Source organism: Engystomops pustulosus, chromosome 8 (assembly GCF_040894005.1).
Source record: "Engystomops pustulosus chromosome 8, aEngPut4.maternal, whole genome shotgun sequence".
Lineage (NCBI taxonomy): Eukaryota > Metazoa > Chordata > Amphibia > Anura > Leptodactylidae > Engystomops > Engystomops pustulosus.
In genome coordinates this window covers 125,271,090-125,293,893 of record NC_092418.1, presented here as the reverse complement: position 1 = coordinate 125,293,893, position 22,804 = coordinate 125,271,090, and the positions used below count along the sequence as shown (strand labels likewise).

The window sequence follows — 22,804 nt, the reverse complement described above, 5'->3', positions numbered from 1 at the left end:
GTATTATATATATACTGTGCCCCCTGTATTATATATACACTGTGCCCCCTGTGATGGCTATATACTGTACCCCCTGTATTATATATACACTGTGCCCCCTGTGATGGCTATATACTGTGCCCCCTGTATTATATATATATACTGTACCCCCTGTATTATATATACACTGTGCCCCCTGTGATGGCTATATACTGTGCCCCCTGTATTATATATATACTGTACCCCCTGTATTATATATACACTGTGCCCCCTGTGATGGCTATATACTGTGCCCCCTGTATTATATATATACTGTACCCCCTGTATTATATATACACTGTGCCCCCTGTGATGGCTATATACCAGTGATGGCTAACCTATGGCACTGGTGGTGGAGGGGGCACTCAGGCCATCACCATAGATGGGTCCAGGCATCTTCCTGCAGTCCCAGACAGCCCAGGACTTGCTGAGCACAGAGCTATTATAAAGTAACAGCTCTACCTGGGACTATTTTCTGCTTTATTGGTGCCTCAGGTGCTGGTATCAATGAAAACTGTGACAGAGAAGGGAGTATAAATCACAAATTAAATTTCTGTGTTGGCACTTTGCAATAAATAAGTGGGTCTTTGTTGTAGTTTGGGCACTCGGCCACTAAAAGGTTTGCCATCACTGCTATATACTGTGCCCCCTGTATTATATATATACTGTGCCCCCTGTATTATATATGTACTGTGCCCCCTGTGATGGCTATATACCGTGCCCCCTGTATTATATATATACTGTACCCCCTGTATTATATATACACTGTGCCCCCTGTGATGGTTATATACTGTACCCCCTGTATTATATATACACTGTGCCCCCTGTGATGGCTATATACTGTACCCCCTGTATTATATATATACTGTACCCCCTGTATTATATATACACTGTGCCCCCTGTGATGGCTATATACTGTGCCCCCTGTATTATATATATACTGTACCCCCTGTATTATATATACACAGTGCCTCCTGTGATGGTTATATACTGTGCCCCCTGTATTATATATATACTGTACCCCCTGTATTATATATACACAGTGCCTCCTATGATGGTTATATAATGTACCCCCTGTATTATATATATACTGTGCCCCCTGTATTATATATACACTGTACCCCCTGTATTATATATATACTGTACCCCCTGTATTATATATATACTGTACCCCCTGTATTATATATACACAGTGCCTCCTGTGATGGTTATATAATGTACCCCCTGTATTATATATATACTGTGCCCCCTGTATTATATATACACTGTACCCCCTGTATTATATATATACTGTACCCCCTGTATTATATATATACTGTACCCCCTGTATTATATATACACTGTACCCCCTGTATTATATATATACTGTACCCCCTGTATTATATATATACTGTACCCCCTGTATTATATATACACAGTGCCTCCTGTGATGGTTATATACTGTGCCCCCTGTATTATATATATACTGTACCCCCTGTATTATATATATACTGTACCCCCTGTATTATATATACACTGTGCCTCCTGTGATGGTTATATAATGTACCCCCTGTATTATATATATACTGTGCCCCCTGTATTATATATACACTGTACCCCCTGTATTATATATATACTGTACCCCCTGTATTATATATATACTGTACCCCCTGTATTATATATACACTGTGCCCCCTGTGATGGCTATATACTGTACCCCCTGTATTATATATATACTGTACCCCCTGTATTATATATACACTGTGCCCCCTGTGATGGCTATATATTGTGCCCCCTGTATTATATATACACTGTGCCCCCTGTGATGGCTATATACTGTACCCCCTGTATTATATATATACTGTACCCCCTGTATTATATATACACTGTGCCTCCTGTGATGGCTATATACCGTGCCCCCTGTATTATATATATATACTGTACCCCCTGTATTATATATACACTGTGCCTCCTGTGATGGCTATATACTGTACCCCCTGTATTATATATATACTGTACCCCCTGTATTATATATACACTGTGCCCCCTGTGATGGTTATATACTGTGCCCCCTGTGATGGCTATATACTGTGCCCCCTGTGATGGCTATATACTGTACCCCCTGTATTATATATATACTGTACCCCCTGTATTATATATATACTGTGCCCCCTGTGATGGCTATATACTGTGCCCCCTGTATTATATATATACTGTACCCCCTGTATTATATATACACTGTGCCCCCTGTATTATATATATACTGTACCCCCTGTATTATATATACACTGTGCCCCCTGTGATGGTTATATACTGTGCCCCCTGTATTATATATACACTGTGCCCCCTGTGATGGTTATATACTGTGCCCCCTGTGATGGTTATATACTGTGCCCCCTGTGATGGTTATATACTGTGCCCCCTGTGATGGCTATATACTGTGCCCTCTGTGATGGTTGTATACTGTGCCCCCCTGTGATGGTTATATACTGTGCCCCCTGTGATGGTTATATACTGTGCCCCCTGTGATGGCTATATACTGTGCCCTCTGTGATGGTTGTATACTGTACCCCCTGTGATGGTTATATACTGTGCCCCCTGTGATGGTTATATACTGTGCCCCCTGTGATGGCTATATACTGTGCCCTCTGTGATGGTTATATACTGTGCCCCCCTGTGATGGTTATATACTGTGCCCCCTGTGATGGTTATATACTGTGCCCCCTGTGATGGCTATATACTGTGCCCTCTGTGATGGTTGTATACTGTACCCCCTGTGATGGTTATATACTGTGCCCCCTGTGATGGCTATATACTGTGCCCCCTGTGATGGCTATATACTGTGCCCCCTGTATTACACTTGATGGACAAGTGTCTTTTTTCAACCGTATAAACTATGAAACTATATATATACTGTGCCCCCTGTATTATATATATATATATACTGTTCCCCCTGTATTATATATACACTGTGCCCCCTGTATTATATATATATACTGTGCCCCCTGTGATGGCTATATGCTGTACCCCCTGTATTATATATACACTGTGCCTCCTGTGATGGCTATATACCGTGCCCCCTGTATTATATATATACTGTGCCCCCTGTGATGGCTATATACTGTGCCCCCTGTGATGGCTATATACTGTGCCCCCTGTGATGGCTATATACTGTGCCCCCTGTGATGGCTATATACTGTGCCCCCTGTGATGGCTATATACTGTGCCCCCTGTATTATACATATACTGTTCCCCCTGTGATGGCTATATACTGTGCCCCCTGTGATGGCTATATACTGTGCCCCCTGTGATGGCTATATACTGTGCCCCCTGTGATGGCTATATACTGTGCCCCCTGTGATGGCTATATACTGTGCCCCCTGTGATGGCTATATACTGTGCCCCCTGTGATGGCTATATACTGTGCCCCCTGTGATGGCTATATACTGTGTATCTAGCACACTGCCCCCAGTATATATGTATCCAGCACGCTCCCCCAGTATATATGTATGCAGCACACTGCCCCCAGTATATATGTATCCAGCACACTGCCCCCAGTATGTATGTATCCAGCACACTGCCCCCAGTATATATGTATCCAGCACACTGCCCCCAGTATAAATGTATCCAGCACACTGCCCCCAGTATATAGGTATCCATCACACGCCCCCAGTATATAGGTATCCATCACACTGCCCCCCAGTATATAGGTATCCAGCACACTGCCCCCAGTATATAGGTATCCAGCACACTGCCCCCATTATATAGGTATCCAGCACACTGCCCCAGTATATATGTATCCAGCACACTCCCCAATATATATGCATTCAGCACACCCCACCAGTATATATGTATCCAGCACACTGCCCCCAGTATATATGTATCCAAAACACTGCCCCCAGTATATATGTATCCAGCACACTACCCCCAGAATGTAGGTAGCCAGCACACTGCCCCCAGTATGTATGTATCCAGCACACTGCCCCCAGTATATATGTATTCAGCACACTGCCCCCAGTATAAATGTATCCAGCACACTGCCCCCAGTATATAGGTATCCATCACACGCCCCCAGTATATAGGTATCCATCACACTGCCCCCCAGTATATAGGTATCCAGCACACTGCCCCCCAGTATATAGGTATCCAGCACACTGCTCCCAGCATATATGTATCTAGCACACTGCCCCCAGTATATAGGTATCCAGCACACTGCCCCAGTATATATGTATCCAGCACACTCCCCAATATATATGCATTCAGCACACCCCACCAGTATATATGTATCCAGCACACTGCCCCCAGTATATATGTATCCAAAACACTGCCCCCAGTATATATGTATCCAGCACACTACCCCCAGAATGTAGGTAGCCAGAACACTGCCCCCAGTATGTAGGTATCCAGCACACTGCCCCTAGTATATAGGTATCCAGCACACTGCCCCCAGTATATATGTATCCAGCCCACTGCCCCCAGTATATATGTATCCAGCACACTGCCCCCAGTATATATGTATCCAACACACTGCCCCAGTATATATGTATCCCGTACACTGCCCCAGTATATATGTATCTAGCACACTGCCCCCAGTATATATGTATGGAGCGCACTGCCCCCAGTATATATGTATGGAGCGCACTGCCCCCAGTATATATGTATGGAGCGCACTGCCCCCAGTATATATGTATCCAGCACACTACCCCCAGTATATATGTATCTAGCACGCTGCCCCCAGTATATATGTATGGAGCCCACTGCCCCCAGTATATATGTATCCAGCACACTGACCCCAGTATATATGTATCCAGCACACTGCCCCCAGTATATATGTATCCAGCACACTGCCCCAGTATATATGTATCTAGCACACTACCCCCAGAATGTAGGTAGCCAGAACACTGCCCCCAGTATATAGGTATCCAGCACACTGCCCCCAGTATATATGTATCCAGCACACTGCCCCAGTATATATGTATCTAGCACACTACCCCCAGAATGTAGGTAGCCAGAACACTGCCCCCAGTATATAGGTATCCAGCACACTGCCCCCTAGTATATATGTATCCCGTACACTGCCCCCTAGTATATAGGTATCCAGCACACTGCCCCCAGTATATATGTATCCAGCACACTGCCCCAGTATATATGTATCTAGCACACTACCCCCAGAATGTAGGTAGCCAGAACACTGCCCCCAGTATATAGGTATCCAGCACACTGCCCCCAGTATATATGTATGGAGCACACTACCCCCAGTATATATGTATGGAGCACACTACCCCCAGTATATATGTATGCAGCACACTGCCCCCAGTATATATGTATCCAGCACACTGCCCCCAGTATATATGTATGGAGCACACTACCCCCAGTATATATGTATGGAGCACACTACCCCCAGTATATATGTATGGAGCACACTACCCCCAGTATATATGTATGCAGCGTACTGCCCCCAGTATATATGTATCCAGCACACTGCCCCCAGTATATATGTATGGAGCACACTACCCCCAGTATATATGTATGCAGCGCACTGCCCCCAGTATATATGTATCCAGCACACTGCCCCCAGTATATATGTATGGAGCACACTACCCCCAGTATATATGTATGCAGCACACTGCCCCCAGTATATATGTATGCAGCACACTGCCCCCAGTATATATGTATGGAGCACACTGCCCCCAGTATATATGTATGCAGCACACTGCCCCACAGTATATATGTATGGAGCACACTGCCCCCAGTATATATGTATCCAGCACACTGCCCCCAGTATATATGTATGGAGTGCACTGCCCCCAGTATATATGTATGGAGTGCACTGCCCCCAGTATATATGTATCCAGCACACTGCCCCCAGTATATATGTATCCAGCACACTGCCCCCAGTATATATGTATCCAGCACACTGCCCCCAGTATATATGTATGGAGCACACTGCCCCCAGTATATATGTATCCAGCACACTGCCCGCAGTATATATGTATGGAGTGCACTGCCCCCAGTATATATGTATGGAGTGCACTGCCCCCAGTATATATGTATGCAGCACACTGCCCCCAGTATATATGTATGCAGCACACTGCCCCCAGTATATATGTATCCAGCACACTGCCCCCAGTATATATGTATCCAGCACACTGCCCCCAGTATATATGTATCCAGCACACTTCCCCCAGTATATATGTATCCAGCACACTGCCCCCAGTATATATGTATGCAGCACACTGCCCCCCCAGTATATATGTATGTAGCACACTGCCCCCAGTATATATGTATGGAGCACACTGCCCCCAGTATATATGTATCCAGCACACTTCCCCCAGTATATATGTATCCAGCACACTGCCCCCAGTATATATGTATGCAGCACACTGCCCCCCAGTATTTATGTATCCAGCACACTGCCCCCATTATATATGTATCCAGCACACTTCCCCCAGTATATATGTATGCAGCACACTGCCCCCCAGTATTTATGTATCCAGCACACTGCCCCCATTATATATGTATCCAGCACACTGCCCCCAGTATATATGTATGCAGCACACTGCCCCCCCAGTATATATGTATGTAGCACACTGCCCCCAGTATATATGTATGGAGCACACTGCCCCCAGTATATATGTATCCAGCACACTTCCCCCAGTATATATGTATCCAGCACACTGCCCCCAGTATATATGTATGCAGCACACTGCCCCCAGTATATATGTATCCAGCACACTTCCCCCAGTATATATGTATCCAGCACACTGCCCCCAGTATATATGTATGCAGCACACTGCCCCCCAGTATTTATGTATCCAGCACACTGCCCCCATTATATATGTATCCAGCACACTGCCCCCATTATATATGTATCCAGCACACTGCCCCCAGTATATATGTATGGAGTGCACTGCCCCCAGTATATATGTATCCAGCACACTGCCCCCAGTATATATGTATCCAGCACACTGCCCCCAGTATATATGTATTCAGCACACTGCCCCCAGTATATATGTAGCCAGCACACTGCCCCCAGTATATATGTATGCAGCACACTCCCCCAGTATATATGTATGGAGTGCACTGCCCCCAGTATATATGTATCCAGCACACTGCCCCCATTATATATGTATCCAGCACACTGCCCCCAGTATATATGTATGGAGTGCACTGCCCCCAGTATATATGTATCCAGCACACTGCCCCCAGTATATATGTATCCAGCACTCTTCCCCCAGTATATATGTATTCAGCACACTGCCCCCAGTATATATGTAGCCAGCACACTGCCCCCAGTATATATGTATGCAGCACACTCCCCCAGTATATATGTAGCCAGCACACTGCCCCCCCAGTATATATGTATGTAGCACACTGCCCCCAGTATATATGTATGGAGCGCACTGCCCCCAGTATATATGTATGGAGCGCACTGCCCCCAGTATATATGTAGCCAGCACACTGCCCCCCCAGTATATATGTATGGAGTGCACTGCCCCCAGTATAATGGTTCATTATAATCATTTTAAAAATTGATTGTAGAATTAAAAAGAGGCCGTGTATAACAACTAGAAGAAGATCTGCGGTGCCTGATCTATGAGTTGGGGCCTCTGTGATGGATTTTGAAGGTAGATTTGCACCGGCCCCTTTACAAGGAGAAGCAGAGACATTGTAGCTTATTGGCAGCGGATCCATGTTCTTTCCTCCTGTTAATCCGATATCTTGTTATAAAGCTTCTTGTGGAAACAATTGTCCTGCCGTCGTCTCCTCGCCGCCGCTATGAGCCCTGGATGTCGCTTGTCTGGATCAGGGGGTCGGCAGAGATTCGGATATTCACGTCTGTTTCTTAGAAATGGAAAATCTACAGCAGAAAATCCCTAAATCTGTCTAAAGAAAGGGATTGGAAGTGAAGGCGTCAGGACCCGGAATTCTGTGCTCGGAATCTTTCATGCGGCTGAGAGAAGATAAACAGCGCCACCTGCTGGACGCGCGCGGTAATGCGGAAACATACAACAAGCCCCAGAAGTGGAGCCGCTTTATGTAAACTTTAGGTTTTTTCTGCTTTTTTCAGTAATTTTGTATATTAGTTAGTCATGAAGACTGAACATTTATTTTTGGGTAAACCTTTGTGCTGCATCTATGTTGGTGGTGTCATTTTTTGAAACTTTTGATGACTTTTTCAATGCTGCCTTTTGGAGGGTTATCAGACCTTTTGATCACATTTGATTGATTTTTAAATATTTTGCTAAATGGTAAAAAAATAGGCATTTTCCACTTTGGGCGCTATTTTCTGTTACGGGGTTAAACCCTGGGAATAACGGTTATTATATTTGGATAGATCAGACATTTTGGGACGTGGCGATACCGTGTAACGTGTAGGATTGTTACTGTTTATTTATATCAGTTCTAGGTAAAGGGGGGGGGGGTGATTGAATTTTTATTTATCTTTTTTTTTTTTTTACAATTTTTCAGACCCCCTCTGGTACTTTAACTCTAGGTTGCCTGATCCATCCTACCATCTGCTGCCATACCACAGTATTTTCCACATAATCTATTACAATGTGCAAATTGCACATTGTCATAGATGGGTTAAAACGAGACAAATCCTCAATGTATGAGCCGAGGCTGTCATGGTAACAGATCGATGTCACGGGAGCGACAATCTAAGCCACTATGGTGCATCCCTCCAAAGTGGTGATTGAAAGGTTAACACCCACTAGCACCAATCCCGGGGTTACTGCTGGGTGTTTGCTGTAATATGCAGCAAATACTTATTAGATACGGACTGGGTTCAGCTCGTGAACCGTCTCCACACACCCGCAGCCAACGTGTGACATAGGAAATAGAAATCCCCATTTTCCCTGGTTTGTTCATCCTTATATCCTGGTATATAGAGGCTCCTGCTCCTTATATCCTGGTATATAGAGGCTCCTGCTCCTTATATCCTGGTATATAGAGGCTCCTGCTCCTTATATCCTGGTATATAGAGGCTCCTGCTCCTTATATCCTGGTATATAGAGGCTCCTGCTCCTTATATCCTGGTATATAGAGGCTCCTGACCCTTATATCCTGGTATATAGAGGCTCCTGCTCCTTATATCCTGGTATATAGAGGCTCCTGCTCCTTATATCCTGGTATATAGAGGCTCCTGCTCCTTATATCCCGGTATATAGAGGTTCCTGCTCCTTATATCCCGGTATATAGAGGCTCCTGCTCCTTATATCCTGGTATATAGAGGCTCCTGCTCCTTATATCCCGGTATATAGAGGCTCCTGCTCCTTATATCCTGGTATATAGAGACTCCTGCTCCTTATATCCCGGTATATAGAGGCTCCTGCTCCTTATATCCCGGTATATAGAGGCTCCTGCTCCTTATATCCTGGTATATAGAGGCTCCTGCTCCTTATATCCTGGTATATAGAGGCTCCTGCTCCTTGTATCCCGGTATATAGAGGCTCCTGACCCTTATATCCTGGTATATAGAGACTCCTGCTCCTTATATCCCGGTATATAGAGGCTCCTGCTCCTTATATCCCGGTATATAGAGGCTCCTGCTCCTTATATCCTGGTATATAGAGGCTCCTGCTCCTTATATCCCGGTATATAGAGGCTCCTGCTCCTTATATCCTGGTATATAGAGACTCCTGCTCCTTATATCCTGGTATATAGAGGCTCCTGCTCCTTATATCCTGGTATATAGAGGCTCCTGCTCCTTATATCCTGGTATATAGAGGCTCCTGCTCCTTATATTCTGGTATATAGAGGCTCCTGCTCCTTATATCCCGGTATATAGAGGCTCCTGCTCCTTATATCCTGGTATATAGAGGCTCCTGCTCCTTATATCCTGGTATATAGAGGCTCCTGCTCCTTATATCCTGGTATATAGAGGCTCCTGCTCCTTATATCCTGGTATATAGAGACTCCTGCTCCTTATATCCTGGTATATAGAGGCTCCTGCTCCTTATATCCTGGTATATAGAGGCTCCTGACCCTTATATCCTGGTATATAGAGGCTCCTGCTCCTTATATCCTGGTATATAGAGGCTCCTGCTCCTTATATCCTGGTATATAGAGGCTCCTGCTCCTTATATCCTGGTATATAGAGGCCCCTGCTCCTTATATCCTGGTATATAGAGGCTCCTGCTCCTTATATTCTGGTATATAGAGGCTCCTGCTCCTTATATCCTGGTATATAGAGGCTCCTGCTCCTTATATCCTGGTATATAGAGGCTCCTGCTCCTTATATCCTGGTATATAGAGGCTCCTGCTCCTTATATCCTGGTATATAGAGGCTCCTGCTCCTTATATCCTGGTATATAGAGGCTCCTGCTCCTTATATCCTGGTATATAGAGGCTCCTGCTCCTTATATCCTGGTATATAGAGGCTCCTGACCCTTATATCCTGGTATATAGAGGCTCCTGCTCCTTATATCCTGGTATATAGAGGCTCCTGCTCCTTATATCCTGGTATATAGAGGCTCCTGCTCCTTATATCCTGGTATATAGAGGCTCCTGCTCCTTATATCCCGGTATATAGAGGTTCCTGCTCCTTATATCCCGGTATATAGAGGCTCCTGCTCCTTATATCCTGGTATATAGAGGCTCCTGCTCCTTATATCCCGGTATATAGAGGCTCCTGCTCCTTATATCCTGGTATATAGAGACTCCTGCTCCTTATATCCCGGTATATAGAGGCTCCTGCTCCTTATATCCCGGTATATAGAGGCTCCTGCTCCTTATATCCTGGTATATAGAGGCTCCTGCTCCTTATATCCTGGTATATAGAGACTCCTGCTCCTTATATCCTGGTATATAGAGGCTCCTGCTCCTTATATCCTGGTATATAGAGACTCCTGCTCCTTATATCCTGGTATATAGAGGCTCCTGCTCCTTATATCCTGGTATATAGAGGCTCCTGCTCCTTATATCCTGGTATATAGAGGTCTCTGCTCCTTATATCCCGGTATATAGAGGCTCCTGCTCCTTATATCCTGGTATATAGAGGCTCCTGCTCCTTATATCCTGGTATATAGAGGCTCCTGCTCCTTGTATCCTGGTATATAGAGACTCCTGCTCCTTATATCCTGGTATATAGAGGCTCCTGCTCCTTATATCCCGGTATATAGAGGCTCCTGCTCCTTATATCCTGGTATATAGAGGCTCCTGCTCCTTATATCCCGGTATATAGAGGCTCCTGCTCCTTATGTCCCGGTATATAGAGGCTCCTGCTCCTTGTATCCTGGTATATAGAGGCTCCTGCTCCTTATATCCCGGTATATAGAGGCTCCTGCTCCTTATATCCCGGTATATAGAGGCTCCTGCTCCTTATATCCCGGTATATAGAGGCTCCTGCTCCTTATATCCTGGTATATAGAGGCTCCTGCTCCTTATATCCTGGTATATAGAGGCTCCTGCTCCTTATATCCCGGTATATAGCGGCTCCTGCTCCTTATATCCTGGTATATAGAGGCTCCTGCTCCTTATATCCTGGTATATAGAGGCTCCTGCTCCTTATATCCTGGTATATAGAGGTCCCTGCTCCTTATATCCTGGTATATAGAGGCTCCTGCTCCTTATATCCTGGTATATAGAGGCTCCTGCTCCTTATATCCTGGTATATAGAGGCTCCTGCTCCTTATATCCTGGTATATAGAGGCTCCTGCTCCTTATATCCTGGTATATAGAGGCTCCTGCTCCTTATATCCTGGTATATAGAGGTCCCTTCTCCTTATATCCTGGTATATAGAGGTCCCTTCTCCTTATATCCTGGTATATAGAGGCTCCTGCTCCTTATATCCTGGTATATAGAGGTCCCTTCTCCTTATATCCTGGTATATAGAGGCTCCTGCTCCTTATATCCTGGTATATAGAGGCTCCTGCTCCTTATATCCTGGTATATAGAGGCTCCTGCTCCTTATATTCTGGTATATAGAGGCTCCTGCTCCTTGTATCCCGGTATATAGAGGCTCCTGCTCCTTATATCCCGGTATATAGAGGCTCCTGCTCCTTGTATCCCGGTATATAGAGGCTCCTGCTCCTTATATCCTGGTATATAGAGGCTCCTGCTCCTTATGTCCCGGTATATAGAGGCTCCTGCTCCTTGTATCCTGGTATATAGAGGCTCCTGCTCCTTATATCCCGGTATATAGAGGCTCCTGCTCCTTATATCCCGGTATATAGAGGCTCCTGCTCCTTATATCCCGGTATATAGAGGCTCCTGCTCCTTGTATCCCGGTATATAGAGGCTCCTGCTCCTTGTATCCCGGTATATAGAGGCTCCTGCTCCTTGTATCCCGGTATATAGAGGCTCCTGCTCCTTATATCCCGGTATATAGAGGCTCCTGCTTCTTGTATCCTGGTATATAGAGGCTCCTGCTCCTTATATCCCGGTATATAGAGGCTCCTGCTCCTTATATCCTGGTATATAGAGGCTCCTGCTCCTTATATCCTGGTATATAGAGGCTCCTGCTCCTTATATCCTGGTATATAGAGGCTCCTGCTCCTTATATCCTGGTATATAGAGGCTCCCGCTCCTTATATCCTGGTATATAGAGGCTCCCGCTCCTTATATCCTGGTATATAGAGGCTCCTGCTCCTTGTATCCCGGTATATAGAGGCTCCTGCTCCTTATGTCCCGGTATATAGAGGCTCCTGCTCCTTATATCCCGGTATATAGAGGCTCCTGCTCCTTATATCCTGGTATATAGAGGCTCCTGCTCCTTATGTCCCGGTATATAGAGGCTCCTGCTCCTTGTATCCTGGTATATAGAGGCTCCTGCTCCTTATATCCCGGTATATAGAGGCTCCTGCTCCTTATATCCTGGTATATAGAGGCTCCTGCTCCTTATATCCTGGTATATAGAGGCTCCCGCTCCTTATATCCCGGTATATAGAGGCTCCTGCTCCTTGTATCCTGGTATATAGAGGCTCCTGCTCCTTATATCCTGGTATATATAGGCTCCTGCTCCTTATATCCTGGTATATAGAGGCTCCTGCTCCTTATATCCTGGTATATAGAGGCTCCTGCTCCTTGTATCCCGGTATATAGAGGCTCCTGCTCCTTGTATCCCGGTATATAGAGGCTCCTGCTCCTTATATCCTGGTATATAGAGGCTCCTGCTCCTTATATCCTGGTATATAGAGGCTCCTGCTCCTTATATCCTGGTATATAGAGGCTCCTGCTCCTTATATCCCGGTATATAGAGGCTCCTGCTCCTTATATCCCGGTATATAGAGGCTCCTGCTCCTTGTATCCCGGTATATAGAGGCTCCTGCTCCTTGTATCCCGGTATATAGAGGCTCCTGCTCCTTATAACCCGGTATATAGAGGCTCCTGCTCCTTATATCCCGGTATATAGAGGCTCCTGCTCCTTATATCCCGGTATATAGAGGCTCCTGCTCCTTATATCCCGGTATATAGAGGCTCCTGCTCCTTATATCCCGGTATATAGAGGCTCCTGCTTCTTGTATCCTGGTATATAGAGGCTCCTGCTCCTTGTATCCCGGTATATAGAGGCTCCTGCTCCTTATGTCCCGGTATATAGAGGCTCCTGCTCCTTATATCCCGGTATATAGAGGCTCCTGCTCCTTATATCCCGGTATATAGAGGCTCCTGCTCCTTATATCCCGGTATATAGAGGCTCCTGCTCCTTATATCCCGGTATATAGAGGCTCCTGCTCCTTATATCCCGGTATATAGAGGCTCCTGCTCCTTATATCCCGGTATATAGAGGCTCCTGCTCCTTATATCCTGGTATATAGAGGCTCCTGCTCCTTATATCCCGGTATATAGAGGCTCCTGCTCCTTATATCCCGGTATATAGAGGCTCCTGCTCCTTATATCCCGGTATATAGAGGCTCCTGCTCCTTATATCCCGGTATATAGAGGTCCCTTCTCCTTATATCCTGGTATATAGAGGCTCCTGCTCCTTATATCCTGGTATATAGAGGTCCCTTCTCCTTATATCCTGGTATATAGAGGCTCCTGCTCCTTATATCCTGGTATATAGAGGCTCCTGCTCCTTATATCCCGGTATATAGAGGCTCCTGCTCCTTATATCCCGGTATATAGAGGCTCCTGCTCCTTATATCCTGGTATATAGAGGCTCCTGCTCCTTATATCCTGGTATATAGAGGCTCCTGCTCCTTATATCCCGGTATATAGAGGCTCCTGCTCCTTATATCCTGGTATATAGAGGCTCCTGCTCCTTATATCCTGGTATATAGAGGCTCCTGCTCCTTATATCCTGGTATATAGAGGCTCCTGCTCCTTATATCCTGGTATATAGAGGCTCCTGCTCCTTATATCCTGGTATATAGAGGCTCCTGCTCCTTATATCCTGGTATATAGAGGCTCCTGCTCCTTATATCCCGGTATATAGAGGCTCCTGCTCCTTGTATCCCGGTATATAGAGGCTCCTGCTCCTTGTATCCCGGTATATAGAGGCTCCTGCTCCTTGTATCCCGGTATATAGAGGCTCCTGCTCCTTGTATCCCGGTATATAGAGGCTCCTGCTCCTTGTATCCCGGTATATAGAGGCTCCTGCTCCTTGTATCCCGGTATATAGAGGCTCCTGCTCCTTGTATCCCGGTATATAGAGGCTCCTGCTCCTTGTATCCCGGTATATAGAGGCTCCTGCTCCTTGTATCCTGGTATATAGAGGCTCCTGCTCCTTGTATCCCGGTATATAGAGGCTCCTGCTCCTTGTATCCCGGTATATAGAGGCTCCTGCTCCTTGTATCCCGGTATATAGAGGCTCCTGCTCCTTGTATCCCGGTATATAGAGGCTCCTGCTCCTTATATCCTGGTATATAGAGGCTCCTGCTCCTTATATCCTGGTATATAGAGGCTCCTGCTCCTTGTATCCCGGTATATAGAGGCTCCTGCTCCTTGTATCCCGGTATATAGAGGCTCCTGCTCCTTGTATCCCGGTATATAGAGGTTCCTGCTCCTTATATCCTGGTATATAGAGGCTCCTGCTCCTTGTATCCCGGTATATAGAGGCTCCTGCTCCTTATATCCTGGTATATAGAGGCTCCTGCTCCTTATATCCCGGTATATAGAGACTCCTGCTCCTTATATCCTGGTATATAGAGGCTCCTGCTCCTTATATCCCGGTATATAGAGGCTCCTGCTCCTTATATCCCGGTATATAGAGACTCCTGCTCCTTATATCCCGGTATATAGAGACTCCTGCTCCTTATATCCTGGTATCCGGGTGCCGGCGCCGCTTTGCTTGGGGTTTCCACGTTGGGGCATTTGGGACTGAAAGTAATTTTCGTTTAACTTTACTTGTCAGTGGTTTAATAAAAATCTACATATTGGTGAGAAAATTAAAATTTTATTAACTGTCGAGATGCTTGGATGGTCGGCGGAATTCATTTCCTCCATCTCCAATCTGCAATGTTAAAATTCAGTCCATATCGCCTTTCCCTCGCTCTCGGTTAACCATTTGGGGGGTTCTGTTTCGTGGAGCTTTGTGCCAAGTTTTTTTTAGTACAACTTTTTGTGCTCATTTATTTTGTTAACCTTTTGCAGCTTTATCCCCAAAACCCCTTCAAATCAGCTTCTATTACATTGCCAGAAACCATTGCATGGTGAGACTGTACCCTCCATAGACTGTGGGACAGGCAGCACTAGGATGACAGGCGCAATACTCTGCTATGCAGTTATTGTAGTCTATTATTTAAAGGGGTTGGCCCTTTGCATATACACAGCTTCCTCTTTCTCACTGCTCTAAGCCGTCCTCATGGTGTCTGCTCCTTGCTAACAGGACAGGAAGAGGGAGGGATCAGGATGAGTTATAACTCTCCTGTTACAGCTCCTCCTAGTCATCAGAGCTCAGACATGTAAACAATGAAGCATAGAGAGTCTGCACATGGTATAATGGTAAGTAGCAGGACTGCTCAAAACCCACAAGGCAGTAAAGGCACAATTGATGTAAAAGAGAGGCCAATCCCTTTAAGCACCTCTTTAACTCTTATACCAGTTAAAAATTTTTTGTGAATAAGAATTGTAAGAAAAGTAATCCCATAAAACACAAGCCCTTAAGAGGATTGTCTTACATAAGGTTTAAGGTATGCAGCAACCCAGAAGGATTTGGAACTCTATTGCCAGGTGGGTGGTCCAAGCTGACATCCTAGCTCCGCCCATCTGACAGAAGGAGTATGAAAATAATGATTACATGATTGCATGGTATAAATCTGTACCAGAAGATGGCAGCCACTTCACGTAGGATGTTGAACGTTGGACTTTGTGAGAGGATTGCACTTACTGAAAACACTTCAAAATATCTTTTATGTCAAACGTATAGAAAGTCTCAGAATGAATCCAGATCCTACAAGGATAAGGGCCACATATGGAACATTCCATCTCCTTCCTGTTCTATTTTTGGAAAGTTTTTCTAGCCGAGCAGTAAGAGAGGCGAAAACATAAGCTTGTTAATGGAAATTGACTCGTTTTCATCCTCCTTCTGTCTTGTAAGAGATAAATAGAAGGATCTGAAAGAAAGAAACATCAAAAAAGATTAACAAGAACAAAGACGAATGGATTAGAAGGGAAAACGCAAATCCATGGACAATGCAATCGCCATCATGTATGTCACTCCCTGCGCCCGGGTATCAGTGGGTTTCATTAAAATTGCATCCGGCGACGCTAAAAACATCAAACCCCTCCGTGTATAATGAAGTGTTTGTGTAGGTTGTTGTGTTGCTGGAGACAACATAGTTAAAATTTCATTAGGGATTGTTCAGCACAAAGAACGATGAAGATAAATGCAGAGAAAACATCTGTAAATATCAACAATCAACAATTTCAGAAGATAATACAATAGATAATTCTACAAAAGCTACAATGCTTCCTGCACAACTGTATTACTAAGCGCTCCATGTGTATTAGGGCTGGTGTTATAGGGGGAGGTGCAGACTACACAGCCAGACTGCTGTAATAGGTGGAATACCAGACTACACAGCCAAACTGCTGTTATAGGGGGAGGACCAGACTACACAGCCAGACTGCTGTTATAGGGGGAGGTCCAGACTACACAGCCAGACTGCTGTTATAGGGGGAGGACCAGACTACACAGCCAGACTGCTGTTATAGGGGGAGGTCCAGACTACACAGCCAGACTGCTACTATAGGGGGAGGTCCAGACTACACAGCCAGACTGCTGTTATAGGGGGAGGACCAGACTACACAGCCAGACTGCTGTTAAAGGGGGAGGTCCAGACTACACAGCCAGACTGCTGTTATAGGGGGAGGACCAGACTACACAGCCAGACTGCTGTTATAGGGGGAGGACCAGACTACACAGCCAGACTGCTGTTATAGGGGGAGGACCAGACTGCACAGCCAGACTGCTGTTATAGGGGGAGGACCAGACTACACAGCCAGACTGCTGTTATAGGGGGAGGACCAGACTACACAGCCAGACTGCTGTTATAGGGGGAGGACCAGACTACACAGCCAGACTGCTGTTATAGGGGGAGGACCAGACTACACAGCCAGACTGCTGTTATAGGGGGAGGACCAGACTACACAGCCAGACTGCTGTTATAGGGGAGGACCAGACTACAAAGCCAGACTGCTGTTAAAGGGGGAGGTCCAGACTACACAGCCAGACTGCTGTTATAGGGGGAGGTCCAGACTACACAGCCAGACTGCTACTATAGGAGGAGGACCAGACTACACAGCCAGACTGCTGTTATAGGGGGAGGACCAGACTACATAGCGAGACTGCTGTTATAGGGGGAGGACCAGACTACACAGCCAGACTGCTGTTATAGGGGGAGGTCCAGACTACACAGCCAGACTGCTGTTATAGGGGGAGGTCCAGACTACACAGCCAGACTGCTACTATAGGAGGAGGACCAGACTACACAGCCAGACTGCTGTTATAGGGGGAGGTCCAGACCACATAGCGAGACTGCTGTTATAGGGGGAGGACCAGACTACACAGCCAGACTGCTGTTATAGGGGGAGGACCCGACTACACAGCCAGACTGCTGTTATAGGGGAGGACCAGACTACATAGCCAGACTGCTGTTATAGGGGGAGGACCCGACTACACAGCCAGACTGCTGTTATAGGGGAGGACCAGACTACATAGCCAGACTGCTGTTATAGGAGGAGGACCAGACTACATAGCCAGACTGCTGTTATAGGGGACGTCCAGACTACACAGCCAGACTGCTGTTATAGGGGGAGGTCCAGACTACACAGCCAGACTGCTTTTATAGGGGAGGACAAGACTACACAGCCAGACTGCTGTTATAGGGGGAGGACCAGACTACACATCCAGACTGCTGTTATAGGAGGAGGACCAGACTACACAGCCAGACTGCTGTTATAGGGGGAGAACAAGACTACACAGCCAGACTGCTGTTATAGGGGGAGGACCAGACTACACAACCAGACTGCTGTTATAGAGGGAGGTCCAGACTCCACAGCCAGACTGCTGTTATAGGGGGAGGACCAGACTACACAGCCAGACTGCTGTTATAGGGGGAGGACCAGACTACACAGCCAGACTGCTGTTATAGGGGGAGGACCAGACTACACAGCCAGACTGCTGTTATAGGGGGAGGACCAGACTACACAGCCAGACTGCTGTTATAGGGGGAGGACCAGACTACACAGCCAGACTGCTGTTATAGGGGGGGACCAGACTACACAGCCAGACTGCTGTAATAGGGAGAGGACCAGACTACACAGCCAGACTGCTGTTATAGGGGAGGTCCAGACTACACAGCCAGACTGCTGTTATAGGGGGAGGACCAGACTACACAGCCAGACTGCTGTTATAGGGGACGTCCAGACTACACAGCCAGACTGCTGTTATAGGGGGAGGTCCAGACTACACAGCCAGACTGCTTTTATAGGGGAGGACAAGACTACACAGCCAGACTGCTGTTATAGGGGGAGGACCAGACTACACATCCAGACTGCTGTTATAGGAGGAGGACCAGACTACACAGCCAGACTGCTGTTATAGGGGGAGAACAAGACTACACAGCCAGACTGCTGTTATAGGGGGAGGACCAGACTACACAACCAGACTGCTGTTATAGAGGGAGGTCCAGACTACACAGCCAGACTGCTGTTATAGGTGGAGGACCAGACTACACAGCCAGACTGCTGTTATAGGGGGAGGACCAGACTACACAGCCAGACTGCTGTTATAGGGGGAGGACCAGACTACACAGCCAGACTGCTGTTATAGGGGGAGGACCAGACTACACAGCCAGACTGCTGTTATAGGGGGAGGACCAGACTACACAGCCAGACTGCTGTTATAGGGGGAGGGATTGTACTATGTGGGGGCAAGTAATGTGAGTGATGGGGTATTATGCTGTGTGGGAGCCTAGTGATGGGGTATCAGTATGGCTTAGCGCCCAGGCGGCAGCCACATTGGTTTGTACTTTTCTGGATACTCGTTCCACCACTTGTTGTATAGAATGTTACCTGCATTATGTTCCTATAATATTTATCTGACATTTGCATTGAGTTTGTTCCTTTTTCTGATGTTCCAGGTGTTGTCAAGGTGGATTATGGGGATGTGACGGAGAGGAAATCCCTTCGGGAAAGGCTGAAGTGTAAGCCGTTTTCTTGGTATCTGGAAACAATCTACCCGGACTCGCAGATCCCGCGCCGTTACTTTTCTCTCGGTGAGGTACGTTTTTTCTTTGTATTTTTTATCTTGTTAACCCTTTTTTGTGCAGTTAATGTTTGGCCTCTGCTTTCCCTCTGCTCTATAGATTGTGTTGCACTTGACACATTAACAGAATTAGGATTAATTCATATTTGGGAACCAGACTTTGCACATTCTGTAATTCCTTGGAAACCTCTGCATGTATATAAGCCATTTACTTAGAAAGTAATAAAATGATCACCCCCCCTCCCCTCCCCCAGCCCAATTCATTAGCCGCACCCCCAGCTCTTATCAAGGAGCACTCATCATATTTCTGGGGAAGATCCAGTCCACACAACTAGACTTCTGTTATAGAGAGGGTCCGGAATACACAGGTGCACTGCTGTTATAGAGAGAGGTCCGGAATACACAGGTGCACTGCTGTTATAGAGAGGGGTCCAGAATACACAGGTGCACTGCTGTTATAGAGAGAGGTCCGGAATACACAGGTGCACTGCTGTTATAGAGAGGGGTCCAGAATACACAGGTGCACCGCTGTTATAGAGAGGGGTCCAGAATACACAGGTGCACCGCAGTTATAGAGAGGGGTCCAGAATACACAGGTGCACTGCTGTTATAGAGAGGGGTCCAGAATACACAGGTGCACTGCTGTTATAGAGAGGGGTCCAGAATACACAGGTGCACTGCTGTTATAGAGAGGGGTCCAGAATACACAGGTGCACTGCTGTTATAGAGAGGGGTCCAGAATACACAGGTGCACTGCTGTTATAGAGAGAGGTCCGGAATACACAGGTGCACTGCTGTTATAGAGAGGGGTCCAGAATACACAGATGCACTGCTGTTATAGAGAGGGGTCCAGAATACACAGATGCACTGCTGTTATAGAGAAGGGTCCAGAATACACAGGTGCACTGCTGTTATAGAGAGGGGTCCAGAATACACAGGTGCACTGCTGTTATAGAGAGGGGTCCAGAATACACAGGTGCACTGCTGTTATAGAGAGAGGTCCGGAATACACAGGTGCACTGCTGTTATAGAGAGGGGTCCAGAATACACAGATGCACTGCTGTTATAGAGAGGGGTCCAGAATACACAGGTGCACTGCTGTTATAGAGGGGCGGCCCAGAATACACAGGTGCACTGCTGTTATAGAGAGGGGTCCAGAATACACAGGTGCACTGCTGTTATAGAGAGGGGTCCAGAATACACAGGTGCACTGCTGTTATAGAGAGGGGTCCGGAATACACAGGTGCACTGCTGTTATAGAGAGGGGTCCGGAATACACAGGTGCACTGCTGTTATAGAGAGGGGTCCGGAATACACAGGTGCACTGTTGTTATAGAGAGGGGTCCGGAATACACAGGTGCACTGCTGTTATAGAGAGGGGTCCGGAATACACAGGTGCACTGCTGTTATAGAGAGGGGTCCGGAATACACAGGTGCACTGCTGTTATAGAGAGGGGTCCGGAATACACAGGTGCACTGCTGTTATAGAGAGGGGTCCGGAATACACAGGTGCACTGCTGTTATAGAGAGGGGTCCGGAATACACAGGTGCACTGCTGTTATAGAGAGGAGTCCGGAATACACAGGTGCACTGCTGTTATAGAGAGGGGTCCAGAATACACAGGTGCACTGCTGTTATAGAGAGAGGTCCGGAATACACAGGTGCACTGCTGTTATAGAGAGGGGTCCAGAATACACAGGTGCACTGCTGTTATAGAGAGAGGTCCGGAATACACAGGTGCACTGCTGTTATAGAGAGGGGTCCAGAATACACAGGTGCACTGCTGTTATAGAGAGGGGTCCAGAATACACAGGTGCACTGCTGTTATAGAGAGGGGTCCAGAATACACAGGTGCACTGCTGTTATAGAGAGAGGTCCGGAATACACAGGTGCACTGCTGTTATAGAGAGGGGTCCAGAATACACAGATGCACTGCTGTTATAGAGAGGGGTCCAGAATACACAGGTGCACTGCTGTTATAGAGAGGGGTCCAGAATACACAGGTGCACTGCTGTTATAGAGAGGGGTCCAGAATACACAGGTGCACTGCTGTTATAGAGAGAGGTCCGGAATACACAGGTGCACTGCTGTTATAGAGAGGGGTCCAGAATACACAGATGCACTGCTGTTATAGAGAGGGGTCCAGAATACACAGGTGCACTGCTGTTATAGAGGGGCGGCCCAGAATACACAGGTGCACTGCTGTTATAGAGGGGCGGCCCAGAATACACAGGTGCACTGCTGTTATAGAGGGGCGGCCCAGAATACACAGGTGCACTGCTGTTATAGAGAGGGGTCCAGAATACACAGGTGCACTGCTGTTATAGAGAGGGGTCCGGAATACACAGGTGCACTGCTGTTATAGAGAGGGGTCCGGAATACACAGGTGCACTGCTGTTATAGAGAGGGGTCCGGAATACACAGGTGCACTGTTGTTATAGAGAGGGGTCCGGAATACACAGGTGCACTGCTGTTATAGAGAGGGGTCCGGAATACACAGGTGCACTGCTGTTATAGAGAGGGGTCCGGAATACACAGGTGCACTGCTGTTATAGAGAGGGGTCCGGAATACACAGGTGCACTGCTGTTATAGAGAGGGGTCCGGAATACACAGGTGCACTGCTGTTATAGAGAGAGGTCCAGAATACACAGGTGCACTGCTGTTATAGAGAGGGGTCCAGAATACACAGGTGCACTGCTGTTATAGAGAGGGGTCCAGAATACACAGATGCACTGCTGTTATAGAGAGGGGTCCAGAATACACAGGTGCACTGCTGTTATAGAGAGGGGTCCAGAATACACAGGTGCACTGCTGTTATAGAGAGGGGTCCAGAATACACAGGTGCACTGCTGTTATAGAGAGAGGTCCGGAATACACAGGTGCACTGCTGTTATAGAGAGGGGTCCAGAATACACAGATGCACTGCTGTTATAGAGAGGGGTCCAGAATACACAGGTGCACTGCTGTTATAGAGGGGCGGCCCAGAATACACAGGTGCACTGCTGTTATAGAGGGGCGGCCCAGAATACACAGGTGCACTGCTGTTATAGAGAGGGGTCCAGAATACACAGGTGCACTGCTGTTATAGAGAGGGGTCCGGAATACACAGGTGCACTGCTGTTATAGAGAGGGGTCCGGAATACACAGGTGC

At 46.8% G+C, this 22,804-nt stretch overlaps 1 protein-coding gene across 3 annotated transcripts in view; it reads left to right on the top strand.

Annotated features, from left to right (window-relative positions):
• The window catches only part of GALNT13 (polypeptide N-acetylgalactosaminyltransferase 13), a 322,291-nt gene that overhangs the window by 248,161 nt on the left and 51,326 nt on the right, over positions 1-22,804 (top strand). For all 3 annotated transcript variants that reach the window (XM_072122492.1, XM_072122489.1, XM_072122491.1), the window contains exon 8: positions 19,528-19,667. In XM_072122492.1, coding sequence (XP_071978593.1) covers positions 19,528-19,667 — 140 coding nt within the window. The remainder of the gene's footprint in view (positions 1-19,527; positions 19,668-22,804) is intronic.